The sequence below is a fragment of the Orcinus orca genome, chromosome 6, assembly GCF_937001465.1.
Source record: "Orcinus orca chromosome 6, mOrcOrc1.1, whole genome shotgun sequence".
Taxonomy (NCBI): domain Eukaryota; kingdom Metazoa; phylum Chordata; class Mammalia; order Artiodactyla; family Delphinidae; genus Orcinus; species Orcinus orca.
In genome coordinates, this window is record NC_064564.1 from 116,525,081 (window position 1) to 116,548,719 (window position 23,639).

Here is a 23,639-nt window from a genome sequence, read left to right on the forward strand (position 1 = left end):
CTGGAGTCAAGTGAAAAGCTCAGGAAACCTTTCACATTCCCTGAGGCCATGTTCCAGAAATCCCTGGAAACGTAAAAAATCCACAAATATTACTCCATACCAATAACAAAAACTCATATAGAGAAGAATTTTCTCTTGGTTAGAAAGTATATATACACATGAATTTGCACATGTGTGTATGAACTGCTGCCCATAACTCACTGCTCATCAACGCAGTATAAACTGTAATGGTTGCAAATATAATAGCTACAAACCTATTACTACTAAGTTTGAAACTTACAGTTTTTGACTGTCTCCAATTTGGGGTTTTATACTACCATCAGAGCCTCCACCATCCAAACTCAAGTAAAAAGGGTTAAATGAAATTACTTTCAGAGATTGGTTCAAGATGGCGCAGTAGAGGGCGTGCGCTCACTCCCTCTTGCGAGAGCACCAGAATCACAACCAACTGCTGAACAATCATCAACAGGAAGACACAAGAACTCACCAAAAAAGATACCCCACATCCAAATACAAAGGAGAAGCTGCAGTGAGATGGTAGGAGGGGTGCAATCACAATAAAATCAAATCCCATAATTGCTGGGTGGGTGACTCACAAACTGGAGAAGACTTATACCACAAATTCCACCCACTGGAGTGAAGGTTCTGAGCCCCATGTCAGGCTTCCCAACCTGGGGTCCGGCAACAGGAGGAAGAATTCCTAAAGAATCAGACTTTGAAGGCTAGCGGGATTTGATTGCAGGACTTCGGCAGGACAGGCGGGAACACAGACTCCACTCTTGGAGGGCACACACAAAGTAGTGTGCGCACTGGGACCCAGGGGAAGGCGCAGTGACCCCATAGGAGACTGAACCAGACCTACCTGCTAGTGTTGGAGGGTCTCCTGCAGAGGCGGGGGGGGGGGTGGCTGTGGCTCACTGTGGGGACAAGGACACTGGCGGCAGAAGTTCTGGGAAGTACTCCTTGGCGGGAGCCCTCCCAGAGTCCACCATTAGCCCCACCAAAGAGCCACGTAGGCTCCAGTGCTGGGTTGCCTCAGGCCAAACAACCAACAGGGAGGGAACCCAGCCCCACCCATCAGCAGATAAGCAGATTAAAGTTTTACTGAGCTCTGCCCACCACAGCAACACCCAGCTCTACCCACCACCAGTCCCTTCCATCAGGAAGCCTGTTACAAGCCTCTTAGATAGCCTCAGCCACCAGAGGGCAGACAGCAGAAGCAAGAACTACAATTCTGCACCCTGTGGAAGGAAAACCATATTCACAGAAAGACAAGACAAAATGAAAAGGCAGATGACTATGTACAAGATGAAGGAACAAAATAAAACCCCAGAAAAACAACTAAATGAAGTGGAGATAGGCAACCTTCCAGAAAAGGAATTCAGAAAAATGACAGTGAAGATGATCCAGGACCTTGGAAAAAGAATGGAGGCAAAGATCAAGAAGATGCAAGAAATATTTAACAAAGACTTACAAGAATTAAAGAAAAAACACCTAGAAGAAATAAAGAACAAACAGAGATGAACAATACAATAACTGAAATGAAAAATACACTAGAAGGAATCAATAGCAGAGTAACTGAGTCAGAAGAACGGATAAGTGATCTGGAAGACAGAATGGTGGAATTCACTGCCATGGAAAAGAATAAAGAAAAAAGAATGAAAAGAAATGATGACAGCCTAAGAGACCTCTGGGACAACATTAAACGCAACAACATTCGCATTATAGGGGTCCCAGAAGGAGAAGAGAGAGAGAAAGGACCCAAGAAAATATCTGAAGAGATTATAGTCAAAAACTTCCCTAACATGGGAAAGGAAATAGCCACCCAAGTCCAGGAAGCGCAGAGAGTCCCAGGCAGGATAAACCCAAGGAGAAACACGCCAAGACACACAGTAATCAAGTTGACAAAAATTAGGGCTTCCCTGGTGGTGCAGTGGTTGGGAGTCCGCCTGCTGATGCAGGGGACACGGGTTCGTGCCCCGGTCCGGGAGGATCTCACATGCCGTGGAGCGGCTGGGCCCGTGAGCCATCGCCGCTGAGCCTGCGCGTCCGGAGCCTGTGCTCCGCAACGGGAGAGGCCACAACAGTGAGAGGCCCACGTACCGCAAGGGAAAAAAAAAAAAAATTGACAAAAATTAAAGACAAAGGAACATTACTGAAAACAACAAGGGAAAAACGACCAATAACATACAAAGGAACTCCCATGAGGTTAACAGCTCATTTCTCAGTAGAAACTCTACAAGCCAGAAGGGAGTGGCACGATATATTTAAAGTGATGAAAGGGAAGAACCTACAACCAAGATTACTCTACCTGGCAAGGAGCTCATTCAGATTCAATGGAGAAATCAAAAGCTTTACATACAAGCAAAAGCTAAGAGAATTCAGCACCACCAAACCAGCTCTACAACAAATTCGAAGGAAACCTCTCTAAGTGGGAAACACAAAAGAAAACGACCTACAAAAACAAACCCATAACAATTAAGCAAATGGTAACAGGAACATACATATCGATAATTACCTTGACCGTGAATGGATTAAATGCTCCAACCAAAAGACACAGGCTCGCTGAATGGATACAAAAACAAGACCCATATATATGCTGTCTACAAGAGACCCACTTCAGACCTAGGAACACATACAGACTGAAAGTGAGGGGATGGAAAAAGATATTCCATGCAAATGGAAATCAAACGAAAGCTGGAGTAGCAATACTCATATCAGATAAAATAGACTTTAAAATAAAGAATGTTAGAAGAGACAAGGATGCTACATAATGATCAAGGGATCAATCCAATAAGAAGATATAACAATTGTAAATATATATGCACCCAAAATAAGAGCACCTCAATACATAAGGCAACTGCTAACAGCTATAAAAGAGGAAATCGACAGTAACACAATAATAGTGGGGGACTTTAACACCTCACTTACACCAGTGGACAGATCATCCAGACAGAAAATGAATAAGGAAACACAAGCTTTAAATGACACAATAGACCAGATAGATTTAATTGATATTTATAGGACATTCCACCCAAAAACAGCAGATTACACTTTCTTCTCCAGTGCACATGGAACATTCTCCAGGATAGATCATATCTTGGGTCACAAATCAAGCCTTGGTAAATTTAAGAAAACTGAAATCATATCAAGCATCTTTTCCGACCACAACACTATGAGATTAGAAATCAATTACAGCGAAAAAAAAACATAAAAAACACAAAAGACATGGAGGCTAAACAATACGTTACTAAATAACCAAGAGATCATTGAAGAAATCAAAGAGAAAATCAAAAAATACCTAGAGACAAATGACAACGAAAACACGACAATCCAAAACCTACAGGAGGACGTCCCTGGTGGTGCAGTGGTTAAGTATCCGCCTGCCAATGCAGGCAACATGGGTTAAAGCCCTGGCCCGGGAAGATCCCACATGCCGCAGAGCAACTAAGCCCATGCACCACAACTACTGAGCCTGTGCTCTAGAGCCCACGAGCCACAACTACTGAGCCCACGTACCACAACTACTGAAGCCCATGTGTCTAGAGCCCATGCTCTGCAACAAGCCACCGCAATGAGAAGCTTGCGCACCACAGCAAAGAGTAGCCCCCGCTCGCCGCAACTAGAGAAAGCCCGCACGCAGCAACAAAGACCCAACCCAAAGACCCAATTTTTAATTTAAAAATTTTTAATTTTTAAAAATTAATTTTTCAAAAACCCAAAAACCTATGGGATGCAGCAAAAGCAATTCTAAGAGGGAAGTGTAGAGCAATACAAGCCTACCCCCAAGAAACAAGAAAAATCTCAAATAAACAATCTAACCTTACACCTAAAGGAACTGGAGAAAGAAAAACAAACAAAACCCAAAGTTCATAGAGGGAACGAAATCATAATGATCAGAACAGAAATAAATGAAACAGAAACAAAGAAAACAATAGCAAAGATCAGTAAAACTAAAAGCTGGTTCTTTGAGAAGATAAACAAAATTGATAAACCTTTAGCCAGGCTCATCAAGAAAAAGAGGGAGAGGACTCAAATTAATTAAAAATGAAAAAGGAGAAGTTACAACAGACACCACAGAAATACAAAGCATTCTAAGAGACTACTACAAGCAACTCTATGGCAATAAAATGGACAACCTGGAAAAAATGGACAAATTCTTAGAAAGGTATAACCTTCCAAGACTCAACCAGGAAGAAATAGAAAATATGAACAGACCGATCACAAGTAATGAAATTTAAAGTGTGATTAAAAATCTTCCAACAAACAGAAGTCCAGGACCAGACGGCTTCACAGGTGAATTCTATCAAACATTTAGAGAAGAGCTAACACCCATCCTTCTCAAAATCTTCCAGAAAATTGCAGAGGAAGGAACACTCCCAAACTCATTCTATGAGGCCACCATCACCCTGATACCAAAACCAGACGAAGATACTACAAAAAAAGAAAATTACAGACCAATAGCACTGATGAATATAGATGCAAAAATCCTCAACAAAACACTAGCAAACAGAATCCAACAACACATTAAAAGGATCATACACCATGATCAAGTGGGATTTATCCCAGGGATGCAAGGATTCTTCAATATATGCAAATCAATCAATGTGATACACCATATTAACAAATGAAGAATAAAAACCATATGATCATCTCAACAGATGCAGAAAAAGCTTTTGACAAAATTCAACACCCATTTATGATAAAAACTCCAGAAAGTGGGCACAGAGCGAACCTACCTCAACATAATAAAGACCATATACACCAAACCCACAGCAAACATCATTCTCAAAGGTGAAAAACTGAAAGCATTTCCTCTAAGATCAGGAACAAGACAAGGTTGTCCACTCTCACCACTATTATTCAACATAGTTTTGGAAGTCCTAGCCACGGCAATCAGAGAAGAAAAAGAAATAAAACGAATACAAATTGGAAAGGAAGAAGTAAAAGTGTCACTGTTTGCAGACGACATGATACTATATATAGAGAATCCTCAAGATGCCACCAGAAAACTACTAGAGCTAATCAATGAATTTGGTAAAGCTGCAGGATACAAAATTAAAGCACAGAAATCTCTTGCATTCCTATACACTAACAACAAAAGATCAGAAAGAGAAATTAAGGAAACACTCCCATTCACCACTGAAACAAAAAGAATAAAATACCAAGGAATAAACCTACCTAAGGAAGTAGAAGACCTGTACTCAGAAATCTATAAGACACTGATGACAGAAATCAAAGATGACACAAACAGATGGAGAGATATACCATGTTCTTGGATTGGAAGATTCAATATTGTGAAAATGACTATACTACCCAAAGCAATCTACAGATTCAATGCAATCCCTATCAAATTACCACTGGCATTTTTTTACAGAACTAGAACAAAAAACCTTAAAATCTGTATGGAGACACAAAAGACCCCGAATAGCCAAAGCAGTCTTGAGGTAAAAAAACTGAGCTGGAGGAATCACACTCCCTGACTTCAGACTGTACTACAAAGTTACAGTAATCAAGACAATATGGTACTGGCACAAAACCAGAAATACAGATCAATGGAACAGAATAGAAAGCCCAGAGATAAACCCACGCACCTATGGTTAACTAATCTATGACAAAGAAGGCAAGCATACACAACGGAGAAAAGACAGTCTCTTCATAAGTGGTGCTGGGAAAACTAGACAGCTACACGTAAAAGGATGAAATTAGAACACTCCCTAACACCATACACAAAAATAAACTCAAAATGGATTAGAGATCCAAATGTAAGACCAGACACTATAAAACTCTTAGAGGAAAACATAAGAACACTCTTTGACATAAATCACAGCAAGATCTTTTTTGATCCACCTCCTACAGTAATGGAAATAAAAACAAAAATAAACAAATGAGACCTATTAAAAGCTTTTGCAAAGCAAAGGAAACTACAAGACGAAAAGACAACCCTCAGAATGGGAGAAAATATTTGCAAACGAATCAACAAAGGATTTATCTCCAAAATATATAAACAGCTCAAGCAGCTCAATATTAAAAAAACAAACAACCCAATCAAAAAATGGGCAGAAGACCTAAATAGACATTTCTCCAAAGAAGACATACAGCCGGCCAAGAAGCGCATGAAAAGCTGCTCAACATCACTAATTATTAGAGAAATGCAAATCAAAACTACAATGAGGTATCACCTCACACCAGTTAGAATGGGCAGCAACAGAAAATCTACAAACAACAAATGCTGGAGAGGGTGTGGAGAAAAGGGAACCCTCTTGCACTGTTGGTGGGAATGTAAATTGATACAGCCACTATGGAGAACAGTACAGAGGTTCCTTAAAAAACTAAAAATAGAATTACCATATGACCCAGCAATCCCACTACTGGGCATATACCCAGAGAAAACCATAATTCAAAAAGACACATACACCCCAATGTTCACTGCAGCGCTATTTACAATAGCCAGGTCATGGAAGCAACCTAAATGCCCATTGACAGACAAACGGATAAAGAAGATGTGGTACATATATACAATGGAATATTACTCAGCCATATAGAGGAATGAAATTGGGTCATTTGCAGAAACGTGGCTGGATCTAGAGACTGTCATACAGAGTCAAGTAAGTCAGAAAGACAAATATCATATATTAACGCATATATGTGGAACCTAGAAAAATGGTACAGATGGACCAGTTTGCAGGGCAGAAACAGAGACACAGATGTAGAGAACAAACGTACGGACACCAAGGGGGGAAAGTGGCAGGGGGTGGTGGTGGTGGTAGTGGTGGAATGAATTGGGAGATTGGGATTGACATATATACACTAATACGTATAAAATAGATAATAGTAACCTGCTGTATAAAAAATAAATAAAATTTTAAAAAAAGAAATTAATTTCCCAAATCCTAGCAGTCTCAAAGAGAGCAAAGTAGCAAGTTGGTACCAGGAAACGAGAGGAAATCCCAAGAATCACATGTGTCAAAGGTTTGAAGAAAAATACACGAGTCAAGTTTATCAGAACTGCAGATGGCATGAAACAGAGGATTAGCAAAATAGGGTGGAAGCCAAAATCCAAAGAGATCTCCAATTCTAATGAGGTGTAATAAAAGCAAGCTAAGATGCCACTAAATGCATATAAAAGCAAATAGAAAGTTCACTGTCAGTAAGCAGTGTATTGTGGCTAAACAAAAAGCAAATGTTTTGCAATGAAATAAACAAGAGGCTGGAGCAGGAAAAATACAAGTTAGCCTGGAGCATCTTACAGGAACAGAAACAAAGTGCTCAAAATACAAAAGGATGGGGGCATGTCAAAGGGACATATTAGCCACCAACCTGAAAGCGCTCTCAGTGGCCAAAGCTGAAACAATCTGAGTAACACAATAATGTAATATTGGATTATAACCCACAGTATAAATATATATGAATCCATACTGATACAAATGAATGAATAAACAAATGTGGGGGAAGGAACAAACTTTCCTTATAGAAGAATCGCAAATAATATATACAGATACTCCCCATTCCAGGAAGTGGAGCTTAATCCCACCCTATCTTGAGTGAGGGCGGGACTTGGTGAAACACTTCTAAATAAGAAAGTATGCAAAGTGAAAATCACACTTACGGTGGAGACACCTGGCAAACACAACCTTAAACCAAGTGATCAAGGTTAACATCACCAGTGGTTAAGTCATGTTGGTAACCCCTGACACAATGTGATGAGACAGGAACTTCAACTCTGCAGTATGCTTCCCCAAACCCACAACCCCAGTCTATTCATGCGAAAAACATCAGACAAACTCAAGGTATTATCCAAACAGCTATTAGCCAGTCTTTGACAAAAAAGAAGAAAACCACACCCAAGGGAAATCGAACCAAGTGTTCTATCATATGGAAACATTTTATTGGGAATTGGGCCAGGAAATTACCCAAGAAAACCATCTTGAAAACTTGATCTTCATTATCTAATGAATGTATATCAGCCTAATGGGAAAAAAGTTACAAACCCAACTGTAAACCCAATGAAGTTCATTTCCTAACTGGATGAACCTAATCCATGCATTCTCATCAGGAGTGACATCATCCTCAAGGAAATGAAAACCGGTCAGTGGAACACATCCTACTCTTTTTACATATAAAGCACAGGTATATGTACATTATGTAAAGAAATATACAATATATTGGTGGTATTAAAATTCATGGGAAATTCATAGGAAAAAAATGTCTTAAACGTTTCCTTTCAGAGAGGGAGAAGGGACAATAAAAGGTTAAGAAACATGACCCAAGTCATTGACTACTTGGGTACAGAAACTTGACAATGTTAAGTTTTTGAATGCATTATCACCCAAAAATTCAGAGTGCATAATAAGCTCTGCTAATGGGAAACTGATCACATCTTGACAGTATTTATAATTTCTGTACAATCAAAAACATCTATTTGTCTTGTGAACTGATTTTTTAAATTCATTAAATATTAACTGTATACTTTCTTCATGCTTCTGAAAAGAATTTAGGGCAGCTTTCAACATTAAAGTATAAAGAAAAAGACATTTTAGAAGGCAATTTAAAAAGGGAGAGAAATCAAAACTTATTTAGAAGAAATTTAATTTCACTAAGTCCTAATTTAGGAGCTTCCTGAAAAGTAGAGCAGAAAGATAACATGAGTTACACAGTCCTCATGTGAAAAATAAAAAAAGTAATATGCTAGTTCAGCTGGAGAGTCCTGCCCTTTCCTAACACTAATTCTAATTCAATTACATTTTTTAAGGGTGCTGCAAACTAGGGAATACGAAGTAACAGAATGGACACTATGTTTCTGCAGAATATAAATTTCATTCAAAGAACTTCTTATACTTGAAAAACCAGTAATATAATACCAGGAAGTTAAAAGTCTGCAGAAGCTGTGTTTTTCCAGTGATGTAATCTGATTCAATAAGTTTCACCCTTCTAGTGGATGCAAGAACAGAAAATGAAATTTATGGGAGATTTCTCAAACATCAATTGTTTCAAGCTTGACTTGAGCAGGAAACAAGACTGCAGTCAATTGAAAAAATTAAGGTACTGAAGTACAAATAAAATGTTGTATACTTTAAAATAATTATTAACAGAGAAGTTAGTTAGCAAAATAAACCTTCTAGTAAAAAAATTATGGAGTCTGCTCTTTATTTCACTCACTCAGAGAGCTAGCCTACTTCCACATTCCAGAAAGCAAAACTAAATTTTCTCAAAGTAGATAGGAGTTACTGCCATATAACAGATAAGTGCCGTGGAATTTAGAAAACAGAGAGGACAGTGCTATAGCACATCAACAACAGAAACATGTTTCCACAGTTCCTCTCAAAAGGCCATAAATGGGTGTGGTTGTATTCCTAAAACTAAAATCATCATTGGCCTGATAGCTAAGCCCAAAAAATCTGAAGAGGGTTACTGAAATTTTTCTTTTAAGGGAAAACTACTGGTAGATGACTATGAATCCTGCAAATTTCTGCACAATTCAGTTCTTCTGGAGGACAGTTTTGTTAATTTCATCAGTGTTTTTACTGCTTGGAATCATTACTGAACCACAAATGGGGGAGTCCAGGGAATCCTCAAGCTGCATGACAGAAATAAGAGTGGCTCCTGTGCATCAGAGAGACAGTTTTTTTACCAATAACATAGGATGCTTCACCAGAGGTATAACTGTAACTTTCTACTGACTTATCCAGGGGATATCATTTCTCAATAATAGCTGGCCAGAAGCTTCAAATAACAATCACTTTCTTCTACCTTTCCTAGCTAAACTTTCTGAAAATTTATTTATTTATTTATTTTAAACTTCTTCGCAATTGCTTTTATTTATTTTTTTCCTTGGCCACGCTGAGCGGCTCAAGGGATCTTAGTTTAGATCCCCGACGAGGGATTGAACCCGGGCCACGGCTGTGAAAGCGCCGAGTCCTAACCACTGGACCACCAGGGAACTCCCCTTGAAAAAATAATTTAGATTCACTTCTTTAGCTCCTTTGCACTCTGGCTTCTACCTTATGTTTCACTGAATGTTTTCACAAAAGTCCCTAATAATCTCTTTAATACCAAATCCAATAGGTTCTTTACTGGACTCCTCTAAAGCGTATGAAACTGCTAACCATGTATTCCTTAGCTATGACGGCACACCATTCTTCTCTCACTTCCTCTACCCAACCCCCATAATCATCTGTTCCTTTTCCCCCTGCTTCATATCAAAATTTCCAAAGGTTTGTCCTCAGGACTCTATCCCTTCATTCAATATCCTCTTTGTGGGTGACAATTCAACCTATTTCTTCAACTACTATTTATAATGAAGCTTCCCAAAGACTGAGAATGTAGGTAAAACTCAACGCAATGTTTAATTGTGTTTCAGCTACTCAATAAATGATAGCCTTGCCCAGAATTCCACAAAGATATACAGCTGCCCTTCAGTATCTGCAGGAGATTGGTTCCAGGAGTCCCCCCACGCATACCAAAATCTGCAGATGCTCAAGTCCCTTCCATAAAATAGTGCAGTACAGGGAACACAGTTGGCCCTCTATATCCACAGATGGGAAACCCAAAGATATGGAAGGCTGACCGTACTCAATATCCAACTGTATAGTGAATCTATGCTCACTTGACAGTTGCCTCAAAGTAAACAGGACCAGAACAGAACAAGGTCCCTTCCGTAAATGTGTTATCTGTCCTGTATTCTCTATATCCATGGTATTACCATGACTTCACTTTTCAAACCAGTAACCTGTGAATTCTCCTATACTCTCCTCCCTTAGCCCCCATCTCTACAAGTTCTATAGAGTCTACCACCTTGATTACATCTGTACTTTACTCCCAGTGAGACTGCCATTTCCTTAGTTCAATACATTTTCATTATTTGTCTGGATTACAAAAGAAACCTAAATGATCTGCCTCTTGTTTGATCCACCATCAATTCTTCCTCCAAAATGCTGCCAAAGGCCAAAGCAAAAACCAGACTCTAAAAGCACAAATGACTCCTCTAGCTTTGACCGATAAAATTAAAATTTTTGGCCTCACCACACAAGGCTCTCCATGACCTGGCTTCAGCATCATCTCTTGCCATTCCCCCTCACTTGCTCTTCCTAAAATGCTTCCTGGTGTTTGGCATTACCTGCCTTTATGGAAGCTCTTCCATCTATCTGCCCTGAACACCTACCCTTCATACCTTTGCCTGGTTCTTAAACCTGAATGCGCATCAGACTCACCAAAGGAACTTGGGGAAAAAAAAAAAAAAGCAAAGCAGATGGTGAGATACCACTGATAAAATTCAGATTCGTTCTAAAAAACACTCCACCAGTAAGTCTGATAAAAAGCCAGATTTGGGGGACTTCCCTGGTGGTCCAGGGGGTAAGACTCTGCACTCCCAATGCAGGGGGCCGGGGTTCGATCCCTGGTCAGGGAACTAGATCCCACATGCATGCCGCCGCTGAGAGTTCGCAGGCCACAACTAAGACCCAGCACAGGCAAAATAAATAAATAAGTAAGTATTTCGGGGGCAGGGGTGGGGGGAGCCAGATTTGAGAACTACCTCTGAGCATCATCATGCCTGGGGGCTTGTCTGACTCATTCCCTCCCTTCCAGTCTGTCTTTGATGACTTTTTTCTCTATCCCCTCAGGACTCTGTACATGGTTTCTATCACTGCATTTACCATGTTAGGCTGAGCTGTTTACTTATCTGTCTCCCACCTACAAGCTCCATCCTCAGCAATTCTGAGTCTGTTAGGAGGCAAGGATCCGTTCCGTATTTTTTACTTTTCAGTGCTTGGCACATATTAAGTGCCTGAAAAAAAAGTCTTAAATGTTTATTTAACAAATAACTACCAACACTTCCCTGGTGGCACACTGGTTAAGACTCCGCGCTGCCAATGCAGGGGGCCCAGGTTTGATCCCTGGTCTGGGAACTAGATCCCACATGCATGCTGCAACTAAGAGTTCGCATGCCACAACTAAGGAGCCTGCCTGCCGCAACTAAGACCCAATGCAACCAAATAAATAATTTAAAAAATTAAAAATTTTAAATTAAAAAAACAACAACAAATAATTACCTGGGGTAATGGCCTACAGAGAAGTGATCCTCTCAGTCGAGATTCCTGGGTTTATTTGAGAATGGGTGAGGATCTGCATTCATATATACCTAGACTCTGGCCCCCAAAAGAACGTTTCTGAAAAAGCAAAGGAAAACGAAACAAAACTGAGGAAGTGGTTTTTTTTTTTGTTTTGCTTTGTTTTTGCGGTATGCGGGCCTCACCGCTGTGGCCTCTCCCGCCGCGGAGCACAGGCTCCGGACGCGCAGGCCCAGCGGCCGTGGCTCACGGGCCCAGCCGCTCCACGGCACGTGGGATCCTCCCGGACCGGCGCACGAACCCGCGTCTTCTGCATCGGCAGGCGGACTCTCAACCACTGCGCCACCAGGGAAGGCCAGGAAGTGGTTTTTAGACTCGCTCTCTCACCTGGGTTTCACATCAATCCTTATCAAGTAGAACCAAATATTACCATTTGATGACAGAGCTCAAGCTCCCAGAGGTGAGACAACGTGCCTGTGGGTCTACAAGGAACGAAGAAACAGTGCAACTGCCATTCTGACTCCACAGGGGGAGTGGCTCCACGGAAGACCTCGTCCCCATGCTGGGGACAGCCAGGCACTTTGTCAGAAAGTCCCCCAATTAGCAGGTGAGTTCAGCCCTAGGATCGTCAGTAGCTAACATCTCTGCCGCTTTAACTGACCAGCCGTGGGTTCTTCTTCCTTCGAGCCTCGTGCCCGGTTCCTTCTGGGCCACACGGGTCTAGGCACATCGTCGCTCCTGGAAGGTGGGGAGGACGGCAAAGGCCCCTCTGGCTGGCTGTCAGCGCTCCATCGCCTTCAGGTGGGGCAGGGAGGGCTCAGGTGGCCACTCGGGAGGGGCACACTCTCCAAAGGCACGAACCCCAGCAGGAGGAAGCAGGGGGCGCCGAGCGGACAGAGACCTTCTGTAGCGAGACACCTCACTCACTCCCACCGAAACTACGCAGCGCCCAGACTCGGAAGAGCTCACACGGGACGGCAATGCAGAGACGCGAAGGGAGAGAACCAGAGGGCGGCCCACCGGACGCCGCGGGGATGCTCCCGCCTCGGGCGCCGCAACTCTCCTGAGGGACGCGGCCGCGCTCGCGCCGCCCCTCCCCCACCCGCCCAGGCCTCACGCGCTGCGACGGTTACGCCGCGCGCGCTCCCACGCTCACCGGGACTGCAGCCGCGAGTCCGCCGCTCTCCTCAATCGTCTCGGCCTCCTCCCGGCCGCTAAGCCCCCTCCGCCTCCATGCCTCGACTCAACAGTCGGCTGAGAACGGAAGTGCGCACGCGCGCTACGGCGCCTCCGTCCGCAACCGACCACCCAACCCGAGGAAGCCCCGAGCACAGGCCCCGCCCCCTGCGCGGCGTCGGCCGTCGGAAGGCCCCGCCCCGGCCGCCGCTTTCTTGTTTTGGAGCCCCGAGGGGCGGGGCGTGGGAAGAGACACGCCCGGGCTCCGCCGGGAGGCCGGGAAGCCCGGCGTGGCGTCACTTCCGGGCTCCCGCGGCCGGCCAATCAGGAGCGTCCGTGAGGGGCGGGGGGGGGGGCGTGGGGAAAGCTTGAGGCCGAGGTTTCACCGCGGCCTTGCCCCGGATTTCTCCGGGTAGTGGCCGTTTGCCGACGCGCCCACCCCGGGCGACCTGGACGCCTACCCTGCTGTCTTTTCCGTCCAGTCCTTTTTCTTCTCTTTTCGACGCCTTAGGAGTTTCAGCAGGGGTGTTACGGGTTGCGAAGGAATTTTTTTTCTCTTTAGATTTCCTTTAAAGACCTAAAATATAATATGTAATCAACACGTAATTTGGGGGAAATATATACTTTGTATCATAGAAAAGGGATACATTAAGTATTGGAAAAAGAAAAAACAGTACAGAATATAACAGTAAAACCCCCTGGGAAGCCTACCCATTTTTGTTTTTAACGCTTACTACTGACTTCGACGACGAGGCGTCACCACTAGCTTATACTCTAATAGAGGAGACAGAAAAACGAAATAATTACTAGTTCTGATCAAGGCTCTAAAGGAAAGCAGAGTCTGAGATAGGCCCGATCCAGACAGGTCAGCCAGCGACGATCTTACCGAACAGAACCCTAACGGAAGAAAGAGAAGGGGCGAGCCAGGGAAGAAGGGGGCAGGGTCCTGGTGAAGAACATTCCAGAAAGGGGGCGTGGCTTATCGGAAAGCCCCGATGCCCGTTATGGAAATTTAACAATACCGAGCGCGAGGCGAAGACCGTTATTCTCGTTTCTAGATTTTTCCCTGCCTGGTGGGCTGTGTTGGCCAAATTCAAATACAGTGTTTAAATAAGAAAGTTACAAAACTGTGTGGAACTATATTGCACTATAAATTGTGTAGGTATCTTTTTTTTTTTTTTTTTTTTTTTGCTGTACGTGGGCCTCTCATTGTTGTGGCCTCTCCCATTGCGGAGCACAGGCTCCGGACGCACAGGCTCAGCGACCATGGCTCACAGGCCCAGCCGCTCCACGGCATATGGGATCTTCCCGGACCGGGAGACGAACCCGTGTCCCCTGCATCAGCAGGTGGACTCTCAACCACTGCGCCACCAGGGAAGCCCTGTGTAGGTATCCTTTTTAAAATAATATTAATGCTTTTGAAAACTAGGGATCTGGCTGGCTCTTGGGAAAAAAACCACTTTTTTTGAAGAGAAGATGGAAAAAAAAATCACTGGAATCTCTGTTTTCCTGAGATAACCACTTTAATGTGTATCCTTGAAGAATGTATTACATACGTTTTTATGAAAGTAGCCATGAAGGGATATTTATAAAACGCTAATCTACTCACCACGGTGTAAGAAACGGAATATTACCGTGAATCCTAAACGGAGGGGCTCCTCCATTTTACAGGGTAGCTTGGGCTAGGGACACAAAGAAATGTTTTAACTTCTTATAAAATCAGAAAACAAGTGGAATATTAGGTTGAAGAAAATCTTTTAATATTTACCATTTATTTGTCTTTATACCAATACAGTCATAAAATATAAATGTTGATATTTTTAAGGAGGAAAGTGCCCCTGAAGGCAAAAAGTACCTAGGGCCACTGAAGTCATAATTTCATCCTGCTTCTGAGCCCGCTGTGGCTCTTTCCTTATAATATTACCACGTTTATTACCTTATAATATTACCACGTATTACAAATGGTAATATTGTCTTTAATCTGTAAATAATGAACCTTAGCGTGTTTTTGAACTTTATCAAATTAGACTGAATGCGTTTTTCCGTGAATTGCTTTTTACACTCAGAGATTCATTGATCCAAGGTATGCTCAGGAGTTGTAGAGCCCAAAGTTTACACAACTTGAGGGGTGTCTTTAATATTTATTTGAAATGAATAGCACAAATTACAAATCTTTAAAACGGACAAACCCCACAAATATTAAAAATTCAGAAAAAAATATTTAAGCTGCAAACACAACTCTATAAAAGTTACATATTTGGGCTTCATACACTTTTATCTCAGCAATGAGGTTGAAGATCATTTTCTATACAAGGAACACAAACGTAATTCAGTCTTTTCTAGTAAGATTGATGAAATTTTATTGCGTTTATGAAAGTTTCAAATTAATATTTCATTTTATAATATGCAAATTTTAGGATTGTCAAGTTAAAAAAAATTTGTATCAAGCCTTTTTTCACAGATAAGCTGTAAGAATTCAGGACACATAAAGTTTCTGGTGTAATGACTGAACCTAAATACTTGGAATTGATAACACATTACTACTAGGTTGTCATAGATTTTTCTCATTTTTAGCTACAGATTGTGAGTTTTAGATGTCAGTATGTCAAAATTTCAGTACTTTTTCCAGTTTGATCATTTGACTCATTACTCATCATTATTTGGATTACCAACAATCCAAGAACATGTTACACATTATTTCTATTTGAAATGGATCTGTTCTTAATGAATTACTAAAATATTTGTTATATTATAATTTCTATTGATTTCATCATCATTAACCTTCACTGTAGCCTCTTATTCCATGATTTTGTCAACTTTATATAATTTATATACAATTATACACAGTAAGTACACATTTTAGGTGTATAGTTGAGGGATTTTAACAACTCCGTAATTTCATGTAACCATCTCTAATCATGATATAAAACATTTTCTTCCTGCCAGAAAAGTGCCCTTGGGACACCTGGCAGAAAATCTTCTCCCCATTCACCCAATGGAAACATTGATTTGACTTCTATCAACATATCTATCATCATAGATTCATTTAGACTATTCTAGAACTCTATCAATGGAATTATACACTATGTATTCTTTTGACCATCTGCTTTTGTTCAACATGAAGTGTATGAGGTTCACAGATGTTATTGTATGTATCAGCAATTCATTTTTATTGCAGAGAAGGGTATCATTCAATGAATACACCACAATTTGGTTTTTTTCTTTTAGTCATCTACTGATGAATATTGGGTGGTTTCAAGTTTTCCACTGTTAATGGATAAAGCTGATATGAACATTACTGTACAAGTCTTTTAATGGTCATACGTTTTCAGTTAACATGGACAAATATGCAGGAGTGGAATTGCTGGATTACAGGGTAGGTGTGTCTTTAACATTACAAGAATTTACAATCCATTTCCCAAAGTGATTTTACCGTCTTAAATTACCATAAGCAAAAGTATAAGACTTCCATTTGCTCCACAACCTTGTCAATACTATCCCTATTGTAAGTCTTTTAAATTTCAGTCATCCCAATGGGTTAAAACTGTGCCTCATTTGCATTTCCCTAATAACTAATGATGTAGAACATCTTTTCATGTGCAGATTGAGAATTAGTGTATCTTCTTTGTGAATTGACTGAGCTTTCAGGCAGAGCACAGAGGATTTTTAGGGCAGTGAAAGTACTCTGATATTAAAGGACTGATACATGTCATTATACATTTGTCCAAACTCATAGAATGTACATATCAAAGAGTGAACCCTAATGAAAACTATGGACTCTGGGTGATAATGACGTGTCACCGTAGGTTCATCAGTTGTAACAAACGTACTACACTGGTGGGGAATGTTGATAATGGGGGATGCTATGCATATGGGGGGGGAAGCAGTGGGTATTTCAGAAATCTCTGTACTTTCCTCTGAATTTTGCTGTGAACCTAAAACTACTCTGAAAAACTAAAGTCCTTTTAACCTTATGGTCAAACGGCTCAGACGTTTGAAGGGAGATGGCAGGTAGCCTGGAGTTTGGGGGAGAATCTGACCTATAACTACACATTTGGGAGCCATCAGCACATAGATGTTATTTCGAGGCATCGGGAGAACGTGAAGAGCCCAAAAAGTCTCGAGGAACATGAGCATTTAGAAGTTGGAGGCAGTGGGGGGAGTGTAGCAGAAAGTGGTAATTGATTCTACATGTATAGAATCAAAGATAGCTAATACCATGGCTTGTTTGTATGGTGATAGCGATGCAGAATAGGTGAGACTGACAATTTAGAAGGATCAGCAAAGGACCAAAAGCTCTGAGATAATGTGAAGGGACAGACTGCAGGGCTCAGGTGTAGGGACTCAGCCTGTAGTAGGATGGATGAATATAGATGGAGGTAGGATTGACTGGTTGGTGCAGGGAAGAGGGATTTGATGGGGGATGGCTTCAGTTTTCTCAGTGAATCATGAAAAGGGCAGAAGAGGGTTGTGGGATGGTTGAATGTAGGACACAGCTGATGTGGGTAAAAGAACAGCAAGCCTATTAGAGGGTTGCTGGCACTACTGAGCCCACGTGCCACAACTACTGAAGCCTGTGCACCTGGAGCCCGTGCTCCGCAACAAGAGAAGCCACGACAATGAGAAGCCCGCGCACTGCATTGAAGAGTAACCCCGCTCACGGCAACTAGAGAAAGCCCACGTGCAGCAATGAAGACCCAACACAGCCAACAATAAATAAATAAATTTATAGGGGGTTGCTGGCAACACTGTCTTTTTGAGGTTTACGGTCATTAAACCAGCTGAGCTGTGTGACTTTCTTCTAGGAATATTCAGCTCTTCAGGTGCAGACAGGAGGCAGATGGAAGGGCTCATCCAGGTCTGGGGTCTTGAGCAGGGAAGTACCAGGGGGAGAGAATGAAGAGCCGAGGGTGTTCAGAAGGGAGGGATTGTAAGGATGGACACTTGGGTAGGCTAGGAGTGGGTTGATGGATCGATGGATTATTTGATGAGGCGTGTTATTTCAGGAGATGGACTGGGAAAGGTGTTCAGAAAGTGCTAGATTGTGTAGCCTCCAAGAAAACAGGCACCAAGTCTGTATTGTTCCCTCTTGCATCTTTAGCTCCTAACAGTACCTGGCTCACTGCATGTGGTCCATGATGCTTGTTGAACTAAAAGTAGTGTTCTGAGGAGAACAGATGCCATGGTCTGATTACACACTCCTGTGCACTGCAGTTCTGGACCTCTTTGTTGGACAATGAAGTCTCCAAATTAAGATGAAGAGCTGAAAGGCATGCTTACTGAAGAGTGCTCAATGGCCAAGGACTGGGCCAAGGACTCTCACATTGTGCAGTCAAGACTGTTTAAAAGCAATTTTATTTGTTCCTCGGTCTTGTTTCTTGTTAGATGGGTCACCTTCTTCTCTTTACCCTTGTTCACTTTCTGAGTCTACTCCTCTTCCACTCCCTGCCAAGTACACGTTTCCTCTTCTGCCTTTTTCTTGCCGTAAATGGGGTTGTCTATTTCATGGCTCCAACTCGCACCCTCAGGGAGCTAACAAACCAACCCACCTCTCTAGTGTGGTTTGTTCTTGTCTGTTCTCTCCATGCAGTAGACTGGGGTCTCCTCAAATGGGCCCTGTTGATACTTCAAAGTCTACACATTCAAACCAAACTCATGGTTTTCCCTTTTCTCTTCTCTTGGACCTGTATTTGACAAATACAGTCTACCCTTCCCTTCTTTTTCTTCCAAATTCCTGGATCCTTGTATGTCAAAAGGGTGTTTGGCAAAAGTAAGATTTTGGGGGGTGGGGTGGGGGAAGGGCATGGAGCTAGGGGTGAGAAAAAGTTAAAAAATTAAACTTTTACCAAGTACACAAGTTTATTGGGTAAAATTCACAGCACAGGTAATTACCCACAGTCCTGCACATGTGTGGGTCGCCTCCTCAGGGTCCACGCCCCTCTTCTGCTAATGGAACCATGATTTTCCACAGGGGTATTTACCCTTTCAGCCATTTAAGGCAGGTTGAGCTAAATCCCAGCTCCAGACATGAGCCCAGATGGGTTGAAGACCATCCTATTTTTGTGCCTACAGTGATGGCTCAGAGTTGGGCACAAGCTCTAATTTGGGCACTGGGAACAAAACCCAGGACTTAAGCAAGAGCTATTGTTCTCTGAATGGCATCCTCTATTTAAGTAATAATAAGAAGGATGCTATAACATGGGGCTCTATGAAGGCACCCCTCAGGACCAAGGGGCCCCCTCGTGTGGATTGAAGATAAAGTGGACTCTGGAGAAGGGAGAGCTGAGAATCAGCAAGAAAACACATTCTGGGGACTCCGAGTAGCTGGATCCATCCTCTCCCTCTGGATTTTCAGTCTGAGAGTCCCCAGATGCCTTTGATCTATCTGAGTCTGATTTTCTGGCACTTGCAAGTCAAGACTTCTAACCTATAAACTTACAATCCCACTTCCCGGAGAGAACCACTGTCAACACTTTGGGTTTAATTCCTCCCTTACACTGTAATGCATCTCTATTTACACAATTTTTTTTTTTTTTCGTTTTTGGCCGCACCACGCAGCATGTGGGATCTTAGTTCCCCCAACAGGGATCGAACCTGTGCCCCCTGAATTGGAAGCAAGGAGTCTTAACCACTGGACCACCAGGAAGTCCCTATTTTTTTTTTTTTTTTACTGTTACAAAATTAAGAAGATAATATGTACACTTCTGAATGAAAAACAGTATGTATTTTAGTTGATTATATTGTTTACCTTGTATGTTAACCAAATCTATCATTATCATTAAAAAAATTTTTATTTATCTATCTATTTATTTATGGCTGTGTTGGGTCTTCGTTGCCATGCATGGGCTTTCTCTAGTTGCTGCGAGCAGGGGCTACTCTTCGTTGTGGTACACGGGCTTCTCACTGCAGTGGCTTCTCTTGTGGAGCACGGGCTCTAGGCGCGTGGGCTTCGGTAGTTGTGGCACACAGGCTCAGTAGTTGTGGCCTGTGGGCTCTAGAGCGCAGGCTCAGTAGTTGTGGTGCACGGGCTTAGTTGCTCTGCGGCATGTGGGATCTTCCCAGACCAGGGATCGAACTCGTGTCCCCTGCACCGGCAGGCGGATTCTTAACCACTGCATCACCCAGGAAGTCCCTCATTATCATTTTTAATTACTGCCTAATATTCCATTCTAGGAATATACCATCATATATAGTAAATTTCCTATTAAAGAACATTTATATTTTTCTAGTTTTCATATTATAAATGTGCCATTCTTTTACACTAGTTCTATTATTTCTTTAGGTCCTAGAAGTGAAACTGCTGGATCTCAGAATATGTACATTCTTAAGGCTTTGATGTATTCTACCGGATTGTCCTCCAAAAGGAACATGTAATTTATATTCCCATCAGCCCGGAGATTGGTATGTTTGACAGATAGAAGGAGGTGACTAAAGGCAAAATGCTTATTAAAAAGAAAATATTCATTTGTTCTGGGACTTCCCTGGTGGCGCAGTGGTTAAGAATCCGCCTGCCAATGCAGGGGACACGGGTTCAACTCCTGGTCCAGGAAGATCCCACATGCTGCGGAGCAACTAAGCCCGTGCACCACAACTAATGAGCCCACAGGCCACAACTACTGAAGCCCACATACCTATAGCCCGTGCTCCACAACAAGAGAAGCAACCAGAGTGAGAAGCCCGCGCACTGCAATGAAGAGTAGCCCCTGCTCGCAGCAACTAGAGAAAGCCTGCGTGCAGCAACGAAGACCCAACACAGCCAAAAATAAATAAATAAATTTTTAAAAAGAAAATACTCATTTGTTCCCTGAATATGTATCGAGTGTCTATTATTTGCACAACACCATGATAGGTGCTGTGGATATACTGGTGACTGAGGACTCCTAAACTTGTTTCTCTGTATTCTTCCTTCCCTGATGACGGCAAGCTTGGAAAAATGCCTAGCTTTGTGGATGAATTGACCAACATCACACATCACGATGCTACACTCAGGAGACAAGGGTGCTGCACCTTGGCCCAGAGGGTGGCCTCACTGTATGGGATATTGCTCACCCACACCTTCCTTTCTATGTTCTCCCCTGTACAGATGAGGCTAGAAGCCTGGGCACTTTATTTCCCTTGCCAGCAAGGGAAGTCTAACAGAGGCAGTTTTTCCAGAAGCAATGGAAGAGATTGCTGGTTTCTTTGTTTTTTCCAGTTCAACACCAGATGAACTCTGTGACTGGCTTTGAGAGGGCATCTTGTATGAAAAATACCTATCTTTAAACACTAGAATCACACTCAGGAAGATGAGATACGCACACCATGACAGGCACATGGGAACCGAAACCAGTCTGCGGGAACACAAACTTCCCTGTACCACTTACCTAATACGCACACACACTAAAATATACATCTAAACAATTGAAAAACAGAAAGCAAAATGGCATGCATTATTAAAATTGTAAACATTCTCTTTTTCGCTGAATGCACGTATGGTTGAATCCACATCATGAAAATGTTCATTGGGGTAAATTCCCTGGCGGTCCAGGGGTTAGGACTCTGCGCTTTCACTGCCGAGGGCCTGGCTTCAATCCCTGGTGGGGAACTAAGATCCCATAAGCTATGTGGCGCAGCCAAAAAAAAAGAAAATGTTCGTCGGACTTGACTACCCTCTGCTGCCATTGGAGGGACTCGGGATCCTGCTGTTGTATGAAGACCATTAGTTGTAATTATTTTCAATGTAATAGCACAGAAAATATTAAATGAGCTCACACACTTGCCTTTCTTTGCACATTCAGACAAACCTGAACACGAAATGGGAATCAGTTTTAATGCTCCACAATATGTTGTTATTTTCATGCCCTTCCTTTAGCTGTTGCACCTTCTTCAGTAAGACCAATAGTGAAAATAGCTTTATTGACACGCATATAAACACAGCCAGACCTAGAAAAGTGGACGAGAGAGTATCAGCCGCTTAACATTTGTCGTCTCCGTCTTCTCCCTCACTGTCATCGTCACAATAAAAGATGTCTCGAAACAGGAAGACTGGCTTGGGGGTTGCCGGGGTCTGGATCTCAGTCCCTTTTTTCTCCATCTTCTTCTCTAATTTTTCTTTAAGCAACGGTAGACTAGTCTCATAAAGGTAGTCTATAATCTCTAAAGAAAAGAAATTGAATCTTGAGATGATCTGACCAAGCCTCTTCCCACGGTCAAAGGACGGACGGTGCGGATGACGACAACGCATTGCTACTGGCATTACTGTGTGCAAGACCTGGCTCTAACTGCTTTGTTCATAGTCACTCATTCAATCCTCTCAAAAATCCTATGAGGTAGGCACTATTGTTCACCCGTTTTTCAAACGAGGCATAAAGACATTATGAAACTCATCCAAAGTCATAGAGTCAGGAGGGCGAAGCCAGGATTCAAACCCAGGAAGTGGTGTCTGCTGAACGCAAGGAGCATTTTGTCACACACTGCAGGGCGCAGTGTTACCCGAACCAGCGGTTCCCAAACAATGATGCTGGGCAGGCCACTGGCGACTCACTTGTGAGCTTGTTAGAGAAAAACCTAGCCTCTGGACCCAGACTAGAGACTAGGATCGACTGGGTCTGGGATGAGACCCAGGTATGTACCTTTTTCCCAAGTTCCCCACCTGACTCTGATACTCCAGGTTTGGGAATTACATATGTAAACCACCTACAAATGGCTGCAGAGAAGAAACTGTATCTCCAGTTTTTTGTGGATCAGTGTGTGTGCAGGCATGTGGTGTGAGCGTGTGCACGTGAGCACGTGTGCTGTGCAACCCAGAAGCACGCGCAGCTACTCACCCAGTGCTTGCTAAACGCCCGGCAGCCTGGTGACCACACTTTTCAAGCTCATTATCTCATTTAGTACTTCTGAAAGTCCTGTCAGGTAGGGGTTATAATTTGCCAATTTTCACCGTTTTCCATTTGAAGAATCTGAGGTTCCCAGAAGTCACTACCCAAGGTCACACTACCAGCGTGTGTCCCCATGTGCTGCGCTTTTAATTATTCAGATACCGAAAATACTGACCTGGAAAAGTCTTCTTCTGCCAAAAGGGAACACAGGTAGCTTTCAGCTTATAAAATTTAGTTTGGACATAAGATGGAGGAACATCCCTTTAGAAAGGAAAAGGTGTCAGAAAGTTAGTGGCAGTTTAAAAGTTAATCATTTCAGTCCTGTGTACTAAGTGCATTGATTGAGGGGTGGTCTACAGACCTAAGCAGCTTTCTTAATCCTCATGTCTACACATGTGAGAAAAATAAGACACATATGAAAAGCTATTGTTCATCTGGTTAAACACACACACACAAAAGGAAGAAAACCAGCAGTACAACAAGACGAATTCTGTCTAAACTAGAACAATCTAAACTACCAGTTGGGAAGACAAGGTGT

The 23,639-nt window shown here is 42.4% G+C and overlaps 2 protein-coding genes across 7 annotated transcripts in view; both read right to left on the reverse strand.

Moving 5' to 3' along the window:
- Positions 1-14,055, reverse strand: part of SETX (senataxin) — an 82,287-nt gene extending 68,232 nt beyond the window's left edge. For 3 of the 4 annotated variants that reach the window (XM_049710853.1, XM_049710850.1, XM_049710852.1), the window contains exons 1-2: positions 13,225-13,696; positions 12,051-12,167 (exon numbers count right to left, since the gene is read on the reverse strand). The gene's annotated coding sequence lies outside the window, so the exon portion shown is untranslated. The other variant, XM_049710851.1, reaches the window with a different exon arrangement.
- Positions 14,056-14,822: 767 nt separating this feature from the next.
- Positions 14,823-23,639, reverse strand: part of TTF1 (transcription termination factor 1) — a 33,290-nt gene continuing 24,473 nt past the window's right edge. Inside the window, exons 10-11 of one of the 3 annotated variants that reach the window (XM_033426889.2) lie at positions 23,277-23,362; positions 14,823-14,926 (exon numbers count right to left, since the gene is read on the reverse strand). In XM_033426889.2, coding sequence (XP_033282780.1) covers positions 14,910-14,926; positions 23,277-23,362 — 103 coding nt within the window. In that variant the 3' untranslated portion in view covers positions 14,823-14,909. Of the gene's footprint in view, positions 14,927-17,099; positions 22,380-23,276; positions 23,363-23,639 lie in introns of those variants that run through there. The other 2 variants (XM_033426886.2, XM_033426885.1) reach the window with 2 other exon arrangements.